Raw genomic sequence first — 22,431 nt, forward strand, 5'->3', positions numbered from 1 at the left:
ATAATTCAAAATCAGCTTCTTGTGATCGGCGATGATGTGGATGAAGCTAAGTCGAGCACTACACCATCTAACGTACGTCCCACTCCAGCACAAGATACTATGAAGAAACAGATTGCTAAGCTGCATATGGAGCTTGACCTAAGTGCTGCAGCGCACGCCGGAGTGATCTGCATATGATTCTTCACGACCGTTTTCTGCCACCTCCATACTCTATCACTCAGGTTGATGGACGTTTGACAATTTCGGACTTTAAAGAACATGACGAGCTAAGCAAGCGCGTATGTTCCGCAAAGTGCGACCCTCACGGATTGTCACAAGACGAGCTAATGAGTTACTGTGCGCAAGCGTCAACGGCTTAGAGTGGCTAGATCAGAACGAAGTTGAAGGAGCAGATGATTTTACTGAAAATCATATGGACATGTTGGTCCCAATAGTCTCTCTTGAAACCGCGCATGATTCTCCATGGACTGAATTAGAGTAGATATTTTTTTTTAATCGCAGTAGTTACGATTTAAGTCTTCTATTGTTAAATTTTTATTACACTTATAACTCTCAGCAATACTGATTACTAGTCTTAAATAGTCGTAAATAAAAGCACGGAGCAAATTTTTTTTTCTTTTTACAATAACAATCCAACGCGTTTACATAAGAAACCCACATTTTGAAAAATCTCACGTGAGACTGGGGGAAGGGGGAGGGGGTTGAATAAAAACTCACGACATCTCACCAGGGGGGGAGGGAGTTACAGAAGATATAAAAAAACACCTCACGTAATTTATGGACACCCCCTTAGGAGTGATTGTTCACATCAACCTACTGAAAAACGGGTTTTTGGCCATAAAATGAGATTTTGGGGGTGTATTGGATATTTCCCCTATGCCATTGTTTTTAGTTTTTCTATACCTACAAGTTGTGCTAGGTCTCCATAAAAGTATAATATCACTGTCGCACAGTGATATTTGTGTACTGATTTTTCTTTAAAGTTATTCTTTAATTTATTTCAGTTGTTGGCGTAGCAACGCGCGCCGGTTACAGCTAGTAAATAATGCAAATAAAATTTAATAATTTAAATATAATAAACAAAAGTACAGCGAAAAGTGGTTGCAATGGTCTGCACAAGACTGTAGTGCTAATGATGACGATGCAAACGAAAAGTCTGGAAATAAATTACATATTAAAGAAATAATAAAGAAAAAAAAAATAATAATTTAAAAAATAAAATTAAAAAAAAAAAAATTAAAATAAAAAAATAATAATTAACTGATAAAAACTAAAAAACAAAAATCGCTAATAATAAAGGGTCTTTCAAAAGACGCGCCTAGATGATGTTTTCAAATAAAACATAAAAATTGTATTGCTTTCAGATTTCACTGTGAAATGAAATCAACTTAAAAAACTTCAAGTTTAATACACAGTTTATTGATCTTTCGAAATCTATACTTCTGATGATGTCTATACATACATACATTAATCTTTATAGGAATGTGTGTAATCACATGGACACATGTACAACTTATATATATAAAAAATACAAAAACAAAATATTCATATAAAATTAACTTTTCATTAATTCAAACAATACTGGGGACTGCTGGCACGAACGAATGCAGAGTACATAATTTGGAAACGAAGTGCACTGCACCAACGACATATGTAAACGTGTACAAAGCAGGCGCTTAGTAGTGAGTAGATGCTAGTTACGAATCGGTTCTGCAAGACTGTAAGAGAAAAAAGAACAATAATTAAAATCTGCAAATTTAAAATTAACTGTATGAGCTAGTGAGATTTGCCATAAAGAGAGCATAAAGTGTCGCTGAATTGAGTTAGGTGAAAACCCATTTATTTTCCATTAAAATCTACAACTCAAAAATCGACAACTGGAATTCTACTTCGTTTAAAGACCAAATTACTGAATACATCTTTTCTTTGAAATCCGGTTTTGCTAATTCTTTCGTTCATAGCTAACTGTATGTGGCGGCGGCGATCAATGTCATATCGTTCAATATTAGCTTCGAGCTCCTCTGCTATCACCTAGCCTACAAAATTTGAACGAGTTTTTTTTACTAATTAACCCTTTACCGCATATGAGTCCGTATATGGTATTGCAGTTTTGATTCAATTTTATTTCCAAATTAAGTATTATAAAATAATGCAAACTATTTAAAACCATCAAATACATATATTACAATTACATTTAGCAATAAAAAAAGCAAAAAAATTTCTATGATTTTATGACAATAACCTCACTCTTATGCAAGTGGGTGGAAGAGCAGAAGTGAAGGCCAAGTAAGCACTTTTTGACAAAAAAAAATATTTTCATGTAGTCGATATACACATCTTTCTCTACGGATAATAATTTTTCCGCTTTTCAACTGTTTTCTATACTGTACAACTACAGGGTGGGCCAAAAAGTCCTACTAATGTTAAGTACAAATAACTTTTTTACTTTTTGACAGTTTTTCTATTCTTACACAATTAGCCACACAAATTGATTTTTTAAATAATGTTTTGATGTCGGATGAAGCGCATTTCCATTTAAATGGTTATGGCAACAAACAAAACTGTAGATTGTGGGGCTCTGAAAATCCAAGGGCAACACACCAACATCAGTTGCACCCAACTAAATGTACTGTTTGGTGCGGTGTTAAGGTCACTAGATTTATCGGTCCATATTTCTTCGAAAATGAGGATGAAACGCCCGTAATCGATTTCAGGAGCTTCTTACAGAACATTGATTGAAAACTTTTTGCGGCCACTATCCTAATTTCTGGTTTCAACAAGATGGAGCAACTGCGCATACTGCTAGGCAGTAGTCTTTAGTCATTAGTAGGTCTTATTTGGCCCACCCTGAAGTTTTTAAATGTGGTTCCGTAAAAAAAAAACAAAATATAACATTTTTTTTATGCGAGATATTCACAGAGAAAATGCTCAGTGCCATTCGCCTCCTCTAAGCAAGGCAAACAGGCAAATCGGGTTGTCAATGATTCCAATAGTGGTCATATATTGACGCCATGGATTGTGTCCTGTAATATTGGCGACCATCAACCCAACGTCTTTTCTTTCAAGTTTTAGAAGAAGGTTCGACAGTTTTCTGTTCGGGCTTGTCACAAAATACTTTGCAGTTCTGCAGCGTTCCAGACTGGGCTATCGCTCTTTATGTAAATTGCATACATAATCGCTGATCCACTTCTTGATTGCTGCATAACTGATTCCGATTAATGGCTCTGGTCCCTGTGGGGGAACCGCTGATCCACAGTTGGCCAATTCATCGGCTATTTCATTCCCTTAAAAAAAGTAAAGGGTTAAAATAAAGACTTTTTCTTTGCACTTATGGAAGTTCACCCTTATAAGCAAGGTTGCCCCGAATTGCAACTACTAATTGCTGAACAATCGATTGCACACATTTTGAGAATCAATTTACGAAATTTTCGAAATTTCCTTGAACATCAAAAATGCCTGAACGGAATTGACGAAACCAAAAATGCACATAATTAGCTGTTACAGCATCGGCACCATAAACACCATTCACAATTTCAGCGGATTGGCTTGCATTTTCGCCTTTATCAAAGAAAAATTGTAAAATGTACGGAATTTTCTCTTGGTTGACTTCCATTGTTACTCACCTCACCCTGTAACTCACAACTGAATGGAACAAACAAAAAATAGCACATGAATTTTTTTTAGTGTGAAATATCACCATGACAACGAGCATAAACTTTAAATTGTTTGATCGATACTTTACGAGATATCGATCACTACAGCCATCTATCGCGAAAAGAATGCATTTATTTTCGCCAAACTGGTTTCTGTCAGTTATTTCAATTTTCCCTCATGCTAACGTGTGCAGTTAGGCTGCTTCAAACCGTTATGTGAACAGAGTTGTAATATCTTTGTACACGAATGCCCTTAGGTATGAAAAATATATACGCACCGATGTATTCCTATAAAATCACATGCATCCATGGACATGTCTTGTGGTGTGAGGAATACAAATTGTCGATTTGCACGCCTTTCGCCCTCATTTTTTAGTAAAGCTGTCATGTATTCACGATTTACATCATCCTAAAAAATAAAAATATATTGAAAATTTAACACAAAACATTTTATGTAAGGATATAAATTCTTTGAAACTACATTCCAAACTCAATGCTACGCCTTACCGCAAAAACATCATACTCGTCAAGAAAGAAGAACGGATGATCAACACAAGCCCAGAGCGAGATTAGAAAGGCCACCGTTGTGTATGAACGCTCGCCACCAGATAGCGCGCGCGTATTTGTGACTGCATCTTCGATGTGATTGTCGCGTGGTACAACCGAAATTTCCATTATTTGCTCTTTGTGATCGACTTCTATGGAGCCGGTAAAGCGACGTTTACTCAGCACTTTCTGTGGTGTGTAAAAACAAAAAGCGTAAGTTTAGCAATAAAAAACAGTAAATAGTAGATACTCACATTGAATGTATACTGCAGCATCGTCACCATGTGTCCTCTGAAGTTTTTCACAAAATACCTACGTTTCGATTGGGATTGGCGCAGTTGTGCACTGACAAGACGAAATGTTTTTAGCGTATTCCGATCGACGGACAGTGTACGTTTTAAACGTTTAATCTGTTCCTCCAGCTTTTGCGGGTCCTGCTTTAGCAGTGCACCTTGCTTTAATTTAACTTCACTCACTTTTATTTCATCGAGAATTTCTTCAGGCGTGCGCTCAGTGTGACAACGATCACCACGTTTTTGTGCCTCTTTTAATTTTTCATCGAGTTTTTTTTGTTTGAGCAACTTATTGGACTGTAAAATATGGAAGATGGTAACAGATTAGTGCGTGAGAATGTAGAGAATATCCATACATTTATTGGGCATTTATTTATGTAGGGTTTTTCTAACTCACCTCTTCCGCTCTTAAACGCTCGTCTATGCGACTCTTTTTCTCTTCAAACTTTTGGAAGCTTCCGGACAGGTTGCGCAAGCGCATTTGCAATTCATTTACTTCTTTCTGTAAATTTAAATGCCTTTAATTGAATGATAATTGAGAAAATACTTAGAAGGCACAGTGATATGCTGTAGCATCTTATAAAAATAAATATAGAAATAATTGGCGCGTACACTTTTGTTAGGTGTTTGGCCGAGTTCCTCCTCCTATTTGTGGCGTGCGTCATGACGTTGTTCCACAAATGGAAGGACCTACAGTTTCACGCCGACGCCGAACGGCAGATATTTTTTTTATGAGGAGCTTTTTCATGGCAGAAATACACCCAGAGGTTTGCTAGTGCCTGCCGAGGGGCGGCGGCTTTTAGAAACAACTTTTTGCTGTTTCATGCGCGGAGATTCGTACCTACGCACACTCCCGAATGGTAGCCACGCATCAAATCATTCGGCTACGGCGCCCAGCTCCAATTCTGCCTAGAATATACATTCCAGTGCAAAGGCTGGGGCCTATCGATTCATTAGCAATCCCAAAAATATACTACCCTGTTTTTGTTACGACAATGGTGTACAAGTGTCTTTCTCTTATATTAAAGGTTAGATTAGGTTAGGGTAGGTTGGAGCAGTTGCTCACTATGGAAAACACTCAGGCTCATAGCCCATTGTGATGCCGCATGGAGAACTTGTTCTTGTATCTCCTAAAACCAGTGTGTACTTTTAAAAATTTTATAAGATCCTTGATTCCGACAGAGCTGAGATCTTCCAATTCATTAACGGGTTGTCTACTCAAAATGGTGAGTCTACGTCTGGATAGAGCGGGACAGTGACACAAAAGGTGCGGGATCGTCTCTTCCTCTGCCTCATCTAGACAACTTTTGCAGAAGTCATGTATTTGCACACCCGTTCTCTGGGCGTGCCTACCGATTAGGCAAAGTCCCGTTATAACTGAAATCAGTGGGCTAAGCTTATCTTGTCTTAGTAGAAGTTCCGTGCATTAAGCGTTGAGAGTCGACCACCGCTGTCGGGCGATTTTGCAAGTGGCTTCATTACGCTATCTTTCATTTCATTTTTCTTGCTCTTACAATTTTCTTAAAGAAAAGTAGTTTAGATGTTGGCAAGGGTATACCTATACCATTGACTATGTACTCATCGGTCAATTTGGTGCCGATTTTCGCTAGTTCATCGGCTCTGCAGTTCCCCGCAATGTCAAAATGGCCAGGAACCCATATTACCCATACTAAAAGTTAGATGTGGAAAATTTCATTCAAGGACCCCCAGAATCCACTCCTATCTCGAAATAGAGCTGTGGAATGCGCATAGCAACTTTTTTAAATAAATAAAAATATGCAATACTAATCTAATCTCACCTTGCGAAGATATATGGGCAGCTTGAGGAAAAAGAAATCCATTATTTTTACGTAGAATTTTGGCGTTGTAAATTGGTTTTTTGGTTTAAAACTGTTTTATTTTCGATCTTCGACGATTCCTAGGCGATGCTACGACTACTAACATGTCGGTCAACTTCGATTTTTCCGGTTAACTTGGATTATTCCAGTTAACTTCGATTATTTCTGTGATCTTATCGACATTTTCGAAATTTCCTTGAACATCAAAAATGCCTGAACGGAATCGACGAAACCAAAATTGCACGTAATTAGCTGTTACAGCATCGGCACCATAAACACCATTCATAATTTCAACGACCGGGCTTGCATTTTCGTCTTTATCAAAGAAAAACTGTAAAATGTATCGAATTTTTTCTTCGTTGACTTCCATTGTTAACACCCTGTGACTCACAACTGAATGGAGCAAACAAAAAGCAGCAAAAGAATTTTTTTATTTTAAAATTTCACTTTGACAACGAGCATAAACTTTAAATTGATTGATCGATACTTTACGAGTTGTCGATCACTACAGCCATCTATCGCGAAAATGGATTTCTTTTTCCCTAACCTACCATAACTAATATATAAACTGCACGAATTTTTTTATGATTTTTCCAAGTCTATTTTACGCGAAATCTGTCCGCCGGCGAATGAGTTTAAGAAGTAGCAATTTAAAATATTGGTTCTGGCGTAGACGAAGATGACCGGTGATCTGCATTGCACTGACAGGGTTAAGTATACTGCTACAACAACAACATTGGTTCGGCCGGTTTAGTTTTCCTTTGGTTGGTTGGTTCGTTGGTTAGAGTGGTGATTCATTCACAATCCAATTAGCGCTTCCGCACCATTTTGTTGCCCCATCCTCGTTACCAACTTGTTTCCCAGTTATTTACGGCATAACTACATATACCCAGTCTATGCGGTTTAAGAACCTTATAATTTTTTTGACATCTAAGCCAGACAGTTGTTCGAGACTCTCGAACTGCGGTTTGCCCAGACTTAAAATTCTGTCCTTTCATAGAGCAGGGCATTCACAGAGGAAATAAAAAATTGTTTCCTTTTTCTCCGGTTGTTTACAACTGTGACAGTATGTGTTGTGAGGGATGCCCATTTTGGCTACTTGTTCTCCGACAGAGCAAAAGCCAGTTATGACTGCCGTTAATCTCTAGGCGTCCCGTCGTTTCATGTTGACGATTGCTTAAGGTTGTAGGTGGGCCATAACGTTCTGCTAATTTTGCATTTCGTCTCGTCTCTCCATCTACAATCTGCGATTTGGAGGTATTTTAGAGAAATTGTATCCTGACTGCACCCAATGGTGCGAATACCGATTCTGCAAGAGCTTATTCATGGCAAGTCCCCCTCTTGCCAGTTCGTCTGCTTTTTCGTTACCTTCAATATACCAATGTCCCGGGACCAAGATTAAGGTAACTTTATGGTGTTCACTCAAGGTGGAAATGCTATTCCTACTTTGTTCCACTACCATAGAGGTTGTTGTAGCGGAATACGGGCCTGGATTGCAACTTGGCTATCCGAAAGAATAGCGATATTGTCCTTAAAAGAGAAATCTGCTATTAGTAGCCCAATTGCAAGTACTTCCGCCTGGAAGACACTGCAGGCATTAAGGAGACGCACAGATTTTTCAATTTTAGGTCTATGAGAATATATACCAGCTCCAGCACCTCACAGTTGTCCTTTACAAGGATAAGATGTTTTTTTTTCATATTTCACATGCTATAGCATTAAAAAACCTTGATAGTAAAGGGGTTTCCAATAAGGGGTGTCATTTTTTTGATATTCAAAGAAAAATGATATTTTTTAATATAAATGATCGGATGTTTATCTATACTAATATTATAAAGAGGAAAACTTTGTTTGTTTGTTTGGTTGTAATGAATAGGGTCAAAAACTACTGGACCGATTTTAAAAATTCTTTCACCATTCGAAAGCTACATTATCCACGAGTAACATGGATTATATTTTATTTTGGAAAAAATAGGGTTCCGTAAGATATTTGGATTTTTCGGACACAAACTGAAAAAAATCTTATTGTAATATAAAATAAAGTCAACTTTTTGTGTGTGTTCGCTAACCGGCCGTGTCTTTGCACCGAATTAAACCAAACTTACACACATTGTTAAGAAGGTATTGAAGATGGTTTCCGTATAGTTTGGATACCTATTGGTGGATAGGGCTCGAGATATAGGTCAAAACGTGGACCCGGGTAACCTTCGGATGTGTATGTACAATATGGGTATCAAATGGAAGCTGTTGGTGAATGCTTTAGTTCAGAGTATTTTTCATATCGCTCTGTGACTAGGGTCTCGAGATAGAGACCAAAACGTGGACCCTAGAATGTGTTTGTACAATATGGATATCAAATTGAAGCTGTTGGTGAATGTCTTAGTACAGAGTATTTTTCATGCCGCTCCGTGACTGGGGTCTCGAGATATAGGTCAAAACGTGGACCCGGGTAACCTTTGGTTGTGTATGTACAATATGGGTATCAAATGAAAGTGCTTTAATACGGGGTAATTTTCATACCTATTGATGACTAGGGTCTGGAAATATATGCCAAAACGTGGACCCGCCGTGTCTTTGCGCCGAATTAAACCAAACTTATGCACATTGTTAAGGGGGGACCCTCATTTATCGGGTCAAAAAAATCGATTTTTTGGAAATAATTTTAATCTATTCTACAACTATTTAAGAATATACTTTCAAAATTTCAAGTCGATATCTGTATTTTTGAAGGAGTGACAAAATTTTTAACAGGACGCGACGGGTGGCCTGATCGCCTGTATCCAAAACTTTAAACGCGTTTTTCTCGAAACATCATTTTTCGATTTTGTGTACACAATTGAGAACGCTGTATTGAACCAATCAGGCTTTACAATAGCTCATTTTAAAGATAATTAAATTGTTTTCAATGTGACATTAAGTGTTTTAAAAAAAAAAAAGATTTTCATATTTTTTTGTAATTTTAAAGTCAATTTTTATGCATGAAAAATCACTTTTAACATAAAACTGGGTAAAAAATATCAATTTCGACATTTTTTTTTTAAATCAAAATGTCACATCGAAGGTATTATCCTAAAGTTTTAAAAAAAATTTGGTTTTTTTATTTCAGAAAAAAATTCAGAGCGCTAGAATGTACACAGATAGAATGAGGTGCCATGGACGAGGTGTATATTTCCATACTTAAAATGTTTTTTTTCTTCTCCGAAAATTTTTGTAGACAGTCAAGACATTTATTAAAGTACTTTATGAATTACAAAACGTTTGAAGTTATTTTACCTGAGAAAAAAATTCCCAAAAATGATGCATTTTTCGACCGTCTAAATGAGGGTCCCCCCTTAAGTAAGTATTGAAAATGGGTTTCGTAAAGTTTGGTTGTAATTCGGAGCACTGGCAACGGGTACAGCGTTCTTTTGAACCAGCCATAATGTCGCTTACTTTTTTAACGCTTGGGGCGGAACTGAACTGTCAAATTGACAGTGTGAGTTACAATGTGTCAATATTTATTTCTGATTTGGATGCCATAAGGAAAAAACGTAAGTGCAACATGTAAAAATTGTTTGTGCATTTTTTTGGAGTGGATTTTGGAACAGTGAATAATTTCTTACGAAATTTGAGAATTTAATGTGAAATCCGAATGAAATTATGTGTTCGTGCTCCAATGCTTAATAAAACATATAAATGGAAACGAAAAATTCATGGATGATCAGGAAAAAAGACGATTGTTTCTTAGTTATTCATATGCGTTGATTTGAAATTTAAAAACAATCTTCTTTTTTCCTGATTTTCAATTTATATTTTATATTGACTCAAAAACAAATAGAAAAACAAAAAATATTGTTTATGCCAAAGCGCTTGAATAAAGAATAAAGAAATAAATAATATGAAAACCATATATTTTCTGTTCTAAACCATATCTATTCTATTTTAGTGTGCCCAGCGAAGGGGGCCGGGTTTGCTAGTATCATTATAAAGAGCAAGGTATGCCGTTAATAGTGGAAAACAAGATCAGGCAAATGACCACCACGACCACGCTTACAGGACAATATCCTTTTCATGAAATTTTCCATGACCGAATTGCAAAGTGACTGCCCCATGCCCTCGATAGCCTCACGAATTCCATCTTTGAGGTCTTGAATCGGCCCTGGGCTGTTGGCGTAGACCTTCTCTTTCACGTGGCCCCAAAGAAAAAAAGTCGCAAGGTGTTAAATCACAAGATCTCGGTGGCCAATTGTGATCACCTCTTCGAGAATTAACACGTCCGAAAACTTTTCCCGTAAAAGATCAATGGTTTAGTTGCTTATATAGCACGTAGTGCCGTCTTGTTGAAAATAAACGTTTTCCAGATCAATACCATCCAATTCCGGCCATAAAATATCGTTAATCATCTCTTCTGTTTAACACCTAACACCTGTTATTGGAAAACCCTTTATATCATCTAAAATTATTTAAATACACTAAAAAACAGTTCTGCCTATTTTTCGGCCACTGAGTAGTGTTAGCAATTAACATACGCATCAGCTACAATATTTTATTACAATTGTACATAAATACCTCTTTTTGCTCAATTTGATTCTGTATTTCATTGAGCTTGTCTGTTTGCTTTTTTAGTTCGATTTCCACATTTTGTTTTTCATTCTCAGCTTTAGCGCATTCTACTTTCTTTTGCTCTAATTGTTCCGAGTATTTCTGTAGTTTTTCTTCATTTTCGGCGAGCTCTTTTTGCTTTTATGAAATAAAGCGAAAAAAAAAATATTTATAAAATTCGGCTAGACCCAAGAATATTGCTGGCTTACCAATATGCGTGATTCATTCGTATCTGGATACTCGAAATTCTCCAAATCGGTAATGCGTTGCTCCAATTGCATTACCTCTTTTGAGTGCTGTTGCAATACAACTAATTTTTCATTAAGCTGTTGCATAGAATCACGCATGTCACGTTCTGCTTTTGCATAATTTTGTTGAAAGTTTAAACGCTCATTTTCGATTTTACGGTACTCATGCTCGAGTTGACTGCACGCACACACACAAATAATTGCAATTTAGAAAACACATCGACTATGTACGACTGTATGACAATAATTTTACATACCTGATACGCTCGTCCACATTCACTTGTATAAGACGCGCTGGCCCTATATTAAACGCATACATGCGAAACTTCGGATCGGGGTAGTACTCTAAAGCCGGTTCAGTGGTTACTATAATTTTACGTAAATTTTGCGGCACCTGCTCCTGTTGCTTGGTCAAATTTTCTGCTATATGCTTTGTGTCTGTAAGCAGTATTGTCTCAATACTCAATTGATCGATTAGACAATTCATAACGACTGGATCGCGACACTTGATGACATCGTACAGTAAGCATGTGCCTGGTGGTGGACGAACGCGTCCGGCACGAACATCGTGCACCTGGAGAGCATTTGAAATAAATGAAATAAGTAAAATGCGAATTAACATGCAAACTGTGTTAGTAACCTTGTTTAAAAATTTCGCCGTTACAATTGTCACTTGCATATTGGGACAACGTTGACGTATAATCGAATTCAATAACATACGATCGGCAGTATTGTTCACTATGAAGCCTCGCAGCAGCATGCCGCCAATTTGATTCTCGACAGCGTTACGATATTTCTGCTCCGGCACGTCCAGATAACTGCCGATGGGACCACGCGGTCGCTCGCTAAATTTATGAGCGCGACAGCAACGCTCGATTTCATTCAATAGCGCTTGCATGTCTTGCCCGTAAATGGAGTAGCGATTCTTTTTGTTCGCTTGCAAGTTTGCTATTTCGTGCTTGAGATTGTCTGTTTGCAGGCAGAATGAAAAGCAAAGGCGGAAAAAATTTCAATTAAACAATTAGTAAAATGTAAAATAAAAAAGGCAGAAAAACTGTATTTAACCCTTTGGGGACGGAGCCGCTCGACGGGCGAGCGTCGCCGACGGACGAGAGGTATTGTAGTGCGCAGTAGAGAAAATAAATACGTTGAACGTTTAAAAACTAAGGCGTTGTTTAACAAGCAAAAAAAATTTCATAAAATCAAAAACGGATTTCACTTCTACTTGACGAAGTAATGCCGCCATCTTCCCATCTTATCAGATTCAAGTAATATTCGTCAGAACGTATCATCTCTATATTGCTTAGCCATCGTGCGTACGATAAAATATAAAATAAATCTATAAATCTATATATAGGGTGATCAATAAGAGGAGTTTTTTTCATTTGCGTGTTTTTACAGATCGCGCGCGAGTTGTGGCAAACTGTCATCGTGGATTTGTTGAACAGCGTTTGGCATTTCATCATGGAAAGACTCACACCGCAACAACGTCTACAAATTGTTCAACTGTATTATGAAAATCAGCGTTCTGTGACAAGCCACTTGCCATACAGCTCGTGAAACAATGACTTTATTGAGAAGTAATTTCGGAGAGCAGCTGATTTCACGTTTAGGACCTGTGAGTTGGCCACCAAGATCTTGTGATATCACACCTTTGGACTTTTTTCTTTGGGGATTCGTGAAGTCCAAGGTCTATGCTGATAAACCAGCTACGATTGAAGCTCTGGAAGCCAACATTACGCGTGTTATTCACGACATACCAGTCGAAATGCTCGAACGAGTGATTGAAAATTGGACCTTCAGAATGGACCACCTTAAGCGTAGTTGCGGCCAACATTTGAATGAAGTCATATTCAAAAAGTAAATGTCAAAGAATGTCCTTTCAAATGATAAATAAAGGTTTTGAACATAATTTACATTTTTGTTTTTTTTTTTAACTATTGAAAAAAGCACCTCATGATTGATCATCATAAAAATGAAATGATGTTCGTTTGTACGCATTTTTTTGGGCCGATACGTGGCCAATTTTATTCGTTCTTTTTACATGTTATAGGGATTCACTAGGGGAAGGTTTTTAGCAAACAAATTTTTTTTTTAATATTTTCTTTATATAAAAAAAAAAAATACCAAAATATTGTACAAATTGTGTTTTTAGTGAAAATTCATGTGTACAATTTTTTTTGAATAAATATACGAATTTTCCGTTATTGTGAAACAATTTGTGTCGTATTGCTAAGTTACAAATTTTTTTCGACGGAGAGTAAACATAAACACAGAGGTTTGTAAGCTCTTTATGAAGAGAAATGCTTCAGTACACATACACGAACGCCGAACTACTGATTTGTGTTTTGTGTGCAGTTCATTTGTAAGAGCAACAAGTGTGTTGACCAAGGATAATAGATTTACCAAGGTTTGCCAGACAAGAAAACAGTTATTCGCCTCTCAGAGATTTGACAGAAGTTGTTTTTGGGTTTACGTTAAACGGGATATACCTTTTCTAAGAACAAAGGAAATGTTCAAACGGTTTGTTTACGAATACCGCATACCAGAGCACACCACTTTATACCTTTCCCCATGTGATGTGGCAGAAAAAATTTGTTTTTTCAGTTTTCTTTGGGTATTCACATCGATAAGATAACAATAGAATACATTGTTCCCGGATTGATACGAATTGAAAAAAATAACATTACATTTTCGGAATGGCAGATTTAAATAAAGTTGTGGATTTATTTACCGAAGAGGATGAACACATGAATACACAAAATTCAGATAACTCCAACGATATGAGCGTGTTTGAAGACATGGAAATTCAGATCGATGAGGACAATGTGATTGTTGTTTCAGACGAAAATTCAACGAACAACGAGTCAAAGACGGGAATTGTTCATCACGAAACGAAAACACAATCCGAAGTGAATTACCGTGAATACCATTATGATTGTAATGAACTAAACACATTTGTAACATCAAATATAACGAAATTGAATGACCAGCAGCAACATGTTTATGATACAATCATGAATAATGTTAGCCATGGAACTGGTGGATTGTTTTTCTTGGATGCTCCTGGGGGAACAGGAAAGACCTTTTTGATTTCATTGATATTAGCAACAATTCGATCAGATAATAACGCTGCATTGGCACTCGCTTCTTCCGGAATTGCGGCTACATTACTGGAAGGCGGTCGCACAGCACATTCTGCATTAAAGTTGCCTTTGAATATGCAGGTAAATGAAACACCAACATGTAATATTTCGAAAACATCTGGAATGGCAAAAGTTCGTAAAGTATGTAAGCTCATCGTATGGGACGAGTGTACTATGGCACACAAGAAACCATTGGAAGCACTTGATAGAACTTTGAAAGATCTAAGAGGAAGCCAAACAGTCTTTGGAGGTGCCATGATTTTATTGGCTGGAGGCTTCAGGCAAACTTTACCTGTGATCCCAAAATCTACGGCTGCAGGTGAAATCAATGCATGCTTAAAATCATCGTATTTATGGAGACATGTAAACACGCTTACACTTGCTACAAACGTACGTGTTCAACTACAGAACGATCCGTCAGCAGCTGAATTTTCACACCAATTACTGAAAATCGGAAATGGCCAAATGTCTGTCGATCCAACAGGAATGATTACATTGCCTAACAATTTCTGCACTTTTGCACAGTCTAAAAGGCATTGATACAGAGTGTATTTTCAAACATAGTTCAACATTACAAAAACCATGATTGGCTCAGCGAAAGAGCAATTTTAGTTGGGAAAAATAAGGGCATCAATGATATAAATACAGCTGTTTTGGATCAAATACCTGGTAACATAGTTGCATATAAGTAAGTCAATGGACACTATTTACTGATCAAGATTATGTCGTAAATTACTGAATTCTTAAACTCACTCGATTTGCCAGGCCTACCACCTCATAATTTAGGATTAAAAATTGGAGCACCGATTATTATGCTGCGCAACATTAATGTGCAACGACTTTGCAACGGTACCAGACTCGCTGTGAAGAAGCTAATGGGTAACGTTATCAAAGCAACAATTTTGAAAGGGAAGTACAAAGGAGAAGACGTTTTGATACCCTGAATTCCATTGATTCCGACGGATTTACCATTCGATTTCAAACGTTTGCAGTTCCCTATTCGCTTTGCCTTCGCTATGAGAATTAATAAGGCGCAAGGACAGTCTCTACAAATGTGCGGTATTAATTTAGAATACCCAATTTTTTCTCATGGACAATTGTATGTAGCTTGCTCACGAGTAGGCAAACCATCGTCATTATTCACGCGAAAGATGAAAAAACCAAAAACGTTGTCTACCAAAAAGTGTTACAATAAAGTTCGAATGAAATTGTATCAAAGAATTTGCTTTGTTTCGTATTAATTTTATTCTCTTTCAGCAAATCATTGAATTTATCGTCTAGCGAAGCGGGCGAGGGTACGGTAGTATAATATATAAAAAGCCTGCTGGTTCCTCTGGCAGTGAAATTCGTTCTGACTCTACCGTCGTCTCGCATCGTAAGTTTACATTATAAGGAAGATAATGGCCCCAATGCCTTTGAATGAAAACGCGGCTCTTTTACTATACCTATGCGTATCTTATCGTTCAGAATGTCAGACGTCACGAGTCTTGCAGTTACGAACTAATTTGGGCGGCTATATGCCGACGCGCGCCCGGAACGGTAAAACGGCTTGGACGGTTATATGCCGACACTCGTCCTCAAAGGGTTAAAAAAGCCAAAAATAGAAATTTAAACAATTCGTTTGTTCATTAATAATTTACATACTTTTAATTATTTATATGCGAATTACTACTCACCAATTCTGCTAATGCAGTTGTTCATTTGGTATTTGAAATTTCTACATTCCTCCTCTTTCTGTGACTTGTTTTCAACAAAAATTTCATGCTCCCTTTTGGCTGATATGCTCATTGCTTTATTTTCGCGACATTTTTTGCGCAAAGTGCTAAGTTCAGCTTCATTGTGACGGCGTAGCTCTTCAACACCCATTGATCTAATACAATAAGTATTTTATATAATAAACTATTTTAAACCAAAAATGTATAAAGCATTTAGCATAATTTCACAGAGAGATCTTCTAAAATTTCTTCTTTCATCAGAGATCTTCTAACATTTTTGCAAAATATACACTGATTTTAGGAGTGATAGGGGCAAGTTCCCCATGCGGCATCACAATGGGCTATGAGCCTGATGAGTATTTCCCATAGTGGACAAACGCTACAACCTAACCTAACTTAACGCCATTTTAGAGGTTTGTTTATAATTCTATTTTATTTTTTTTGTCTGGTTGATTTCAGTTGATTACAAGAGGCTGTACATTCCACGGCGCAAATTAAAGGAGCTACGTTGGAGCAACAGCTCTCGGGATGTAGTTATTGGTACTGATTCAAGTACTGAGCTTGACGTAGTAGCTACGAATAAGTGGTTACATCTTGCGTCCTTTAAACCTTCTGTAACTGAGGATAATATAATTTCCTATGTTGCTAAAAAGCAAATATTGATACAAATCAGATTCTATGTTTTAGGCTGATAAAAAAGGATACTGATATCCAAAGTAAAAAAAAGGGGTTGTCTGTAAAGTCGGTTTACTGACGATAGTTTAACGTGACAACGTCATAAGAAAATACTGATGTAATGGTTGCAATTTTCAAAACAAAATTTTAATTTTATTTGTTTGATAGATATTTTGTATGGATATAGAGAAGGAGGTAAATGGAATCGCAATGGAATAGGTCAATAGGTCCCATGGCAGCCGGTACTCCATTCCCATGGCAGCCGGTTCTACGTTACCGGAATGACTCGGGTTATTCCCGACCAAGGGCTGCCGCCCCAGTATACTAGCCCTGTCTAGTGAACCGTATATCACCCCACCCCTTACGTCACAGGAGCAAATCCTCGCAGCAATCCTGCTCCAAATGCTTCTCCTCAGGGCTGGAATCGAATCCAACCCTGGGCCAGAAGTATTCTATTGCTGCGTCTGCCACAAACAGCTTCACCCGAACTCCACCTCGGTTAGGTGTAACAAGTGCAACGGGTGAAGCCGCCTTAAGACCTGTTCAGGCCTTAAGTCACACAGGGAGTGGCCCACACGGTATGTGCCCACGTGTTGCTCCCACTAGCAGGCGTCTGATGCTTCCACGGCTACTACTCCCCCTGATAGGCCGGCACTACCAACCGCCACCACAACCCTCCACGGTGAGGAGCCTATCGGAGCAACACAACTCCCCCTCAACCCCTCCCCTTCCTTCCTGCTCCAACCCCAGTGCGGGGACAAACCAGCAGCTCCTGGTCCCCCGCACAGTCTGTTCCGTGTGTCAGACCGTAATACCTCGGAATCTGGTATCAGTCCAATGCAATTCTTGCAATGGCTGGTGCCATTTTCGGAGATGTTCCGGCCTGCGCACCACCCGTGAGTGGACAACTGCCTACGTTGCCCTCTGCTGCAGAGCTCTGCACCCACCACCGCCCCCGGAGGCGCGGCCGCCCACCACCATCAGGCCGCAGCAACCACAGTGAATTGCGCAGCAGGTCCAACGTAGACAACCCCACGCGTTCCTCACAGAATTACACAGACCTTACCAAGAAGCTTCAAGCTTCTACAATTTAACTGCAACGGACTCACGAGTAAGGTCGACGAGATAGTTCACTTTATGAGCCGGCTGCACGCTAGGTCATCTCTGATCACCAGGGATGGCTATAACGTACACAGACACGATCGCGATTCGACATTCAGCACTGTGAACGACGACGCCGCCATCAGGGTAGTGGGCAATTGCAGCAGCTCGCCTGACATTCACCGAGGACACCTTCGCCGCTCTTCCCATCCCCACTGATGTGCGCGTAGGCGAACGCGCATTCCGCAAGGTGCTCACAGCTCCTGCGGCTCGCTTCATTCCAGCTGGAAGTTTTAAGGACATTCGTCCCCATTTCACAGCCGAAGCAGCCAGCTTAACAAACGAGCGTGACCACCTACGCCAGGCCAACATAAGCGGACCAAATGGGTTGAGCACCCGAATACCTGTAACCTCACCTCTGGGGTGAGTAAGCTCTGGTCCACCGTTAGGTCCCTGTCGAACCCGACGAAGCACAACGACAAGGTGGCTATCACCTTCAACGGTTGCACTTCGTCGGACCCGAAGAGATGCGCGAGCTATTTTAGCCGGCTTTTCATACTGCATCCTCCGGTCGACAGAACCAAACGTCGTGCTACCAGAAGGCTGCACAAACTGACGAACGACAGTGCGCCACTTACTTTCTCTCATCATCAAATCGAAATCATCAAAAGCCATTGGCCCTGACGGATTAAACGCACTGATGCTGAAGCATCTGGGACCTCTGGGAGTAGGATTCCTCACAAGGGTCTTCAATCACATATACTCACTTTGAACGCTGCGCAATATTTTGCTGCAAATCAACTATTAACGATTCCAAGTGCGAAACTCTCTTCTTGCAGTTCTCGACATCATATTGCAAACTGTGGCAATTGTTTCTCTTTTCTTTTAATTTCGCATTGATAGATTGACAATTTTGATTTGTTTCCTTGTATTCTGCACGGCTCAAATTGATTATTTCCGCGCAACGACTATAAAGGAAGTATAACAAAAAAAATCATATTAAGCCTAAGCATGCAAACTATTTTGAGGGATTGCAGTCTTACTTTATTTCCGCTTTGTGCTCACTTTCAATTTCATTTTTTCGTTGCGACCGCTCTTCAAGCTTTTCTCGTTCGCACATAGCTTCTGAAAGGGCTTCTTCTATTTTGCTGATTTCAAGCTCTAACAGACTCACCAATGACCACTCATATTCAGTTTTTTTCTGATTTATTTCATGCTGTAATTAATTGGAGTGTAGTGAAGTGATAATGATAACCCTTAAAGATACTTTTGCTTACTTTTAGTTGTGCAAATGATAACATTCTGCGGTGTTCCGTTTCGAGTTCAACGATTCTTTGCTGGTCCTGTTCCAATTTCTGTAAAATAGCAAAGGTTCATAAGCTGTATAACTGTAGACTCAGGTTGTTAGCAAACGCTTAGTAGAAGAAGCAAAGAAAGAGCTCTTGAGCGGTAACCGGTAAGGATTTACGAATAATTGGATTGGGGTTTTAAAATGTTTAAGACGCTGACATAACAGCGTTCTTGACCCTTGATCGGGTAAAGCACGAGTAATTTCGGTACGCCAAATCGACTGTTGTGGTTCAAATCCACCGCTGAACCAGGAGAGTTCAGATGCCTCATAATATATGTATATATATAATTGGCGCTACAGCCTTGTTTTTGGGGTTTTTGGTTTTAAGCCGACTTCGAACGGCAGATATTTTGTATGAGGAGTTTTTTTCATGGAAGAAATACACTCGGAGGTTTGCCATTGCCTGCCGAGGGGCGACCGCTATCAGAAAAAAACGTTTTCTTCATTTTGGTGTTTTCTCCGAGATTCACGCACCAACCCATTCGGCTACGCCGGCCTTCTTCACGTCGCGAAAATGCTAAAATGATTTCACTTCATCGTCTTGCTCGTTCGCATAATAGTCGGCTCTACGCTACGCGTAGAACCTGGATTTATATACGGTCACCGACTGTCACTCCAACAGCACTCTCCAAACATTTATGGAGAATATTTATGCTGTTACAACAACCGTCGTAGATATACTACCGGCTAGTAGGAGTCAGAGGAGTAGGAGAAGGTTCTCAATAAGAACAAAAGTTCCTGTGTATAGGAATATTAGCTCGACTCTCAAATAATAACACACTAGTAGGTCGCCAGCTAATGCTGGTTCTTTGATGAAGGCTTGATCTTCTTGAAATGCTCCCCTAGTTCTTTCTGAATTATGCGCAGTGATTTTAATACCTGACTTATTAGATCCCCTACAATTCTTGTGCCTTCTTTTTCTATTTCGTCCATTATCTCATTTCCCTATACGCCTTTATGCCCTGGAACCCAATAGACACAAAGCCTGCGATTATGGGCAATCTTCTTAATTGCTTCCTTGCATTCATGCACATGTTGAGATTATAGACAGTATGATTTGATCGCTTTTATAGCCGTTTGGCTATCCACGTAAAAGTTTATTGCGCAGTTAATTATCGTTTCTGTACATAGAAGCTCTGCTGCTTTCTTTACAGCAAAAACCTCAGCTTGATACACAGTGCAATAGTTAGCGAGCTCAAATGACTTCTTGATGCTTAATTCTGCGCAATATATGAAAGCACCAACCTCCTTCTCCCTCGATAAATACACTGATGGTGCTACTTCTCGGAACTTAGCCTTTGTGCCAGCCACCGTCTTCGTTAAAGGTCTTTAGCGGTTTTTCCAAAACTCATAAGTGAATTGACCGTGACATTCCCAATAATAGACCTGTGCGCGAAGGTTCTAGAGGTAAGCTTACCGATTGGTTGTATCCCCACAGCTGAGTTTGCAGTGACTTCAGCAGCTTGCTCAAAAAAATTTATCGGCAATGTCTTATCCTGTTACCACAACAACAACCTATACCCTTCAGTGATACAAAGCAAGTTATGCCCTATTTATCCTTTCGCATTTAATCCACTAATTTTTAAACACCGGAACTCACCTTTTCTATATGTTTTAAGCGCTGTTGGTGATCCTGATATTCATAGTGGCATTTGATCAGCTGATTGTGAATTAAGTCGAGTTGTGTGGCTTTCAGAAAAAGCTGATAATTTTTCTTTGGTTCCATGCTGGATATTAGTGTTGAAAAATTAGTATACCAAATAATATGAAGAACTTTTAATTTGAATTAATTTTTAATAATTTAACTTACTCCTTTAGAAATTCTCGCGCACTATCTTGGTTCATAACGAATGCAGGATTATCTACTTGTATATTGTGTATTTCCATGATCCGCTTCAACTCGTCAAATTTCTCCGATATAATGCGTCCACTCGCATTCTTAATTTTGTAATTACTAGCTGTTTGTGTAATGCTGCGCACAATTGTTATCTGATCGCCGTATACTTCGGGCCTAAACGCCTCAGGACCCTCATTGGAGATTGTGATTTCGACACGCCCGCTGTTTTGACCATTTCTAATTAAACCTGCATATTAGTAATAGATGTTGAATCATTCAAATAGATTTCGTGAAATTTCTATATAAAAATTCCCACCAATCATCAAGTGTTTGCAGTGGCGTTTCCACATAAGACCGTTGTTTTGCTTATCTACTTGTAAAAACTTACTGTGCAATGACGTTGAACGATTAGTAGTACGTGCACGTCCACCCAACCCTACTACCAATGCCGCGAGTATAGCACTTTTGCCACAACCATTACGTCCTACCATAAAATTGACGCGCGGATGCAATTCGATGCAGTAATGTGCATGACACATAAAATTTACCAATACCACTTTGTTTATTTTTCCACAGCGATAAGCGTCTAGAGCTAGTTGAGTATTTGACTATAAATTTAAAAAAGATTTGAATTGTATGGCGCAGTAGACGTTATTGCGTTTAACACTTTCATTTCACGTATCTCAACTTACCAACTGCAATTCAGTGCGCCTAGGTCTCTTTGCTAGACTGCAAGTTGGTGCGTCATCTTGCGACTCCGCGTTCTTTTCCTGGTGCTCCACAGGAAGCTCGGCCCTTCGCCGTTGTCGCGCACTCCCGGGAATCCCCTGCGTAGCAATGGTAGTATTGGTGCATATAGTGGAAGAATCGCTATCTTTGGTGCGACGTTTGCGACAGAGACTTAAACTCATTTTTGTTTAGGCGTTTTTGTTCTATTCCTTGCGATTGTAATGAGTTATTTATTTACTAGAGTACACAAAAATGTCTAGGCAATGTAATTTCGCAAAACACTTTCATTTGGCGCAAACAGAATTACAAAGAAAGATGCGAAACTATTATTTTGAGTGAGAGCGCGCCCAGAGCCCGTTTCAAGACTTGGCAGCATTCACACTTCATGGGATGATGAACAGCTGATAGGCGAAATTGAGGGCTGCCTGGCAAAATGCACCGAAAAATACGTTTTTGCGTAATGGAAAAATGCAGCGTTTGAAATATTTATAACTATTTGTTTTAAAATCAATTCAATAGAAACGTAATAATTTGAATTAAAATGAGTTTTAGAAATTTCCAAAGCCTCTTATATTCTTTTCGGTTTCTCCTTCTAATTCGTCTTTTTTTTTCATTTCATTCCATTTATTGCCCAAAATCATTTTAACATAGCAGTTTACAAAGTTATGATAAAATTTGATTATTTAGCATTATCCTAACATTCATTTGTATTTATCTA

At 38.7% G+C, this 22,431-nt stretch overlaps 1 protein-coding gene across 1 annotated transcript; it reads right to left on the reverse strand.

Annotated features, from left to right (window-relative positions):
- Positions 1-1,397: 1,397 nt before the first annotated feature.
- On the reverse strand, positions 1,398-22,142 carry LOC129237600 (structural maintenance of chromosomes protein 6). The gene is made up of 17 exons (XM_054872434.1): positions 21,677-22,142; positions 21,373-21,592; positions 20,958-21,231; positions 20,748-20,874; positions 19,074-19,151; positions 18,840-19,012; positions 18,564-18,764; positions 15,982-16,175; positions 11,800-12,128; positions 11,417-11,733; positions 11,121-11,337; positions 10,879-11,049; positions 4,890-4,994; positions 4,454-4,789; positions 4,161-4,388; positions 3,932-4,062; positions 1,398-1,718 (listed from the first exon to the last, which is right to left on the reverse strand). Exons 1-17 carry the CDS (start codon positions 21,893-21,895, stop codon positions 1,694-1,696), a joined length of 3,345 nt encoding a protein of 1,114 aa, XP_054728409.1. The 5' UTR covers positions 21,896-22,142; the 3' UTR covers positions 1,398-1,693.
- Between the last annotated feature and the right edge of the window lie 289 nt (positions 22,143-22,431).

The sequence above is a fragment of the Anastrepha obliqua genome, chromosome 2 (assembly GCF_027943255.1).
Source record: "Anastrepha obliqua isolate idAnaObli1 chromosome 2, idAnaObli1_1.0, whole genome shotgun sequence".
NCBI classification, from domain to species: Eukaryota; Metazoa; Arthropoda; class Insecta; order Diptera; family Tephritidae; genus Anastrepha; species Anastrepha obliqua.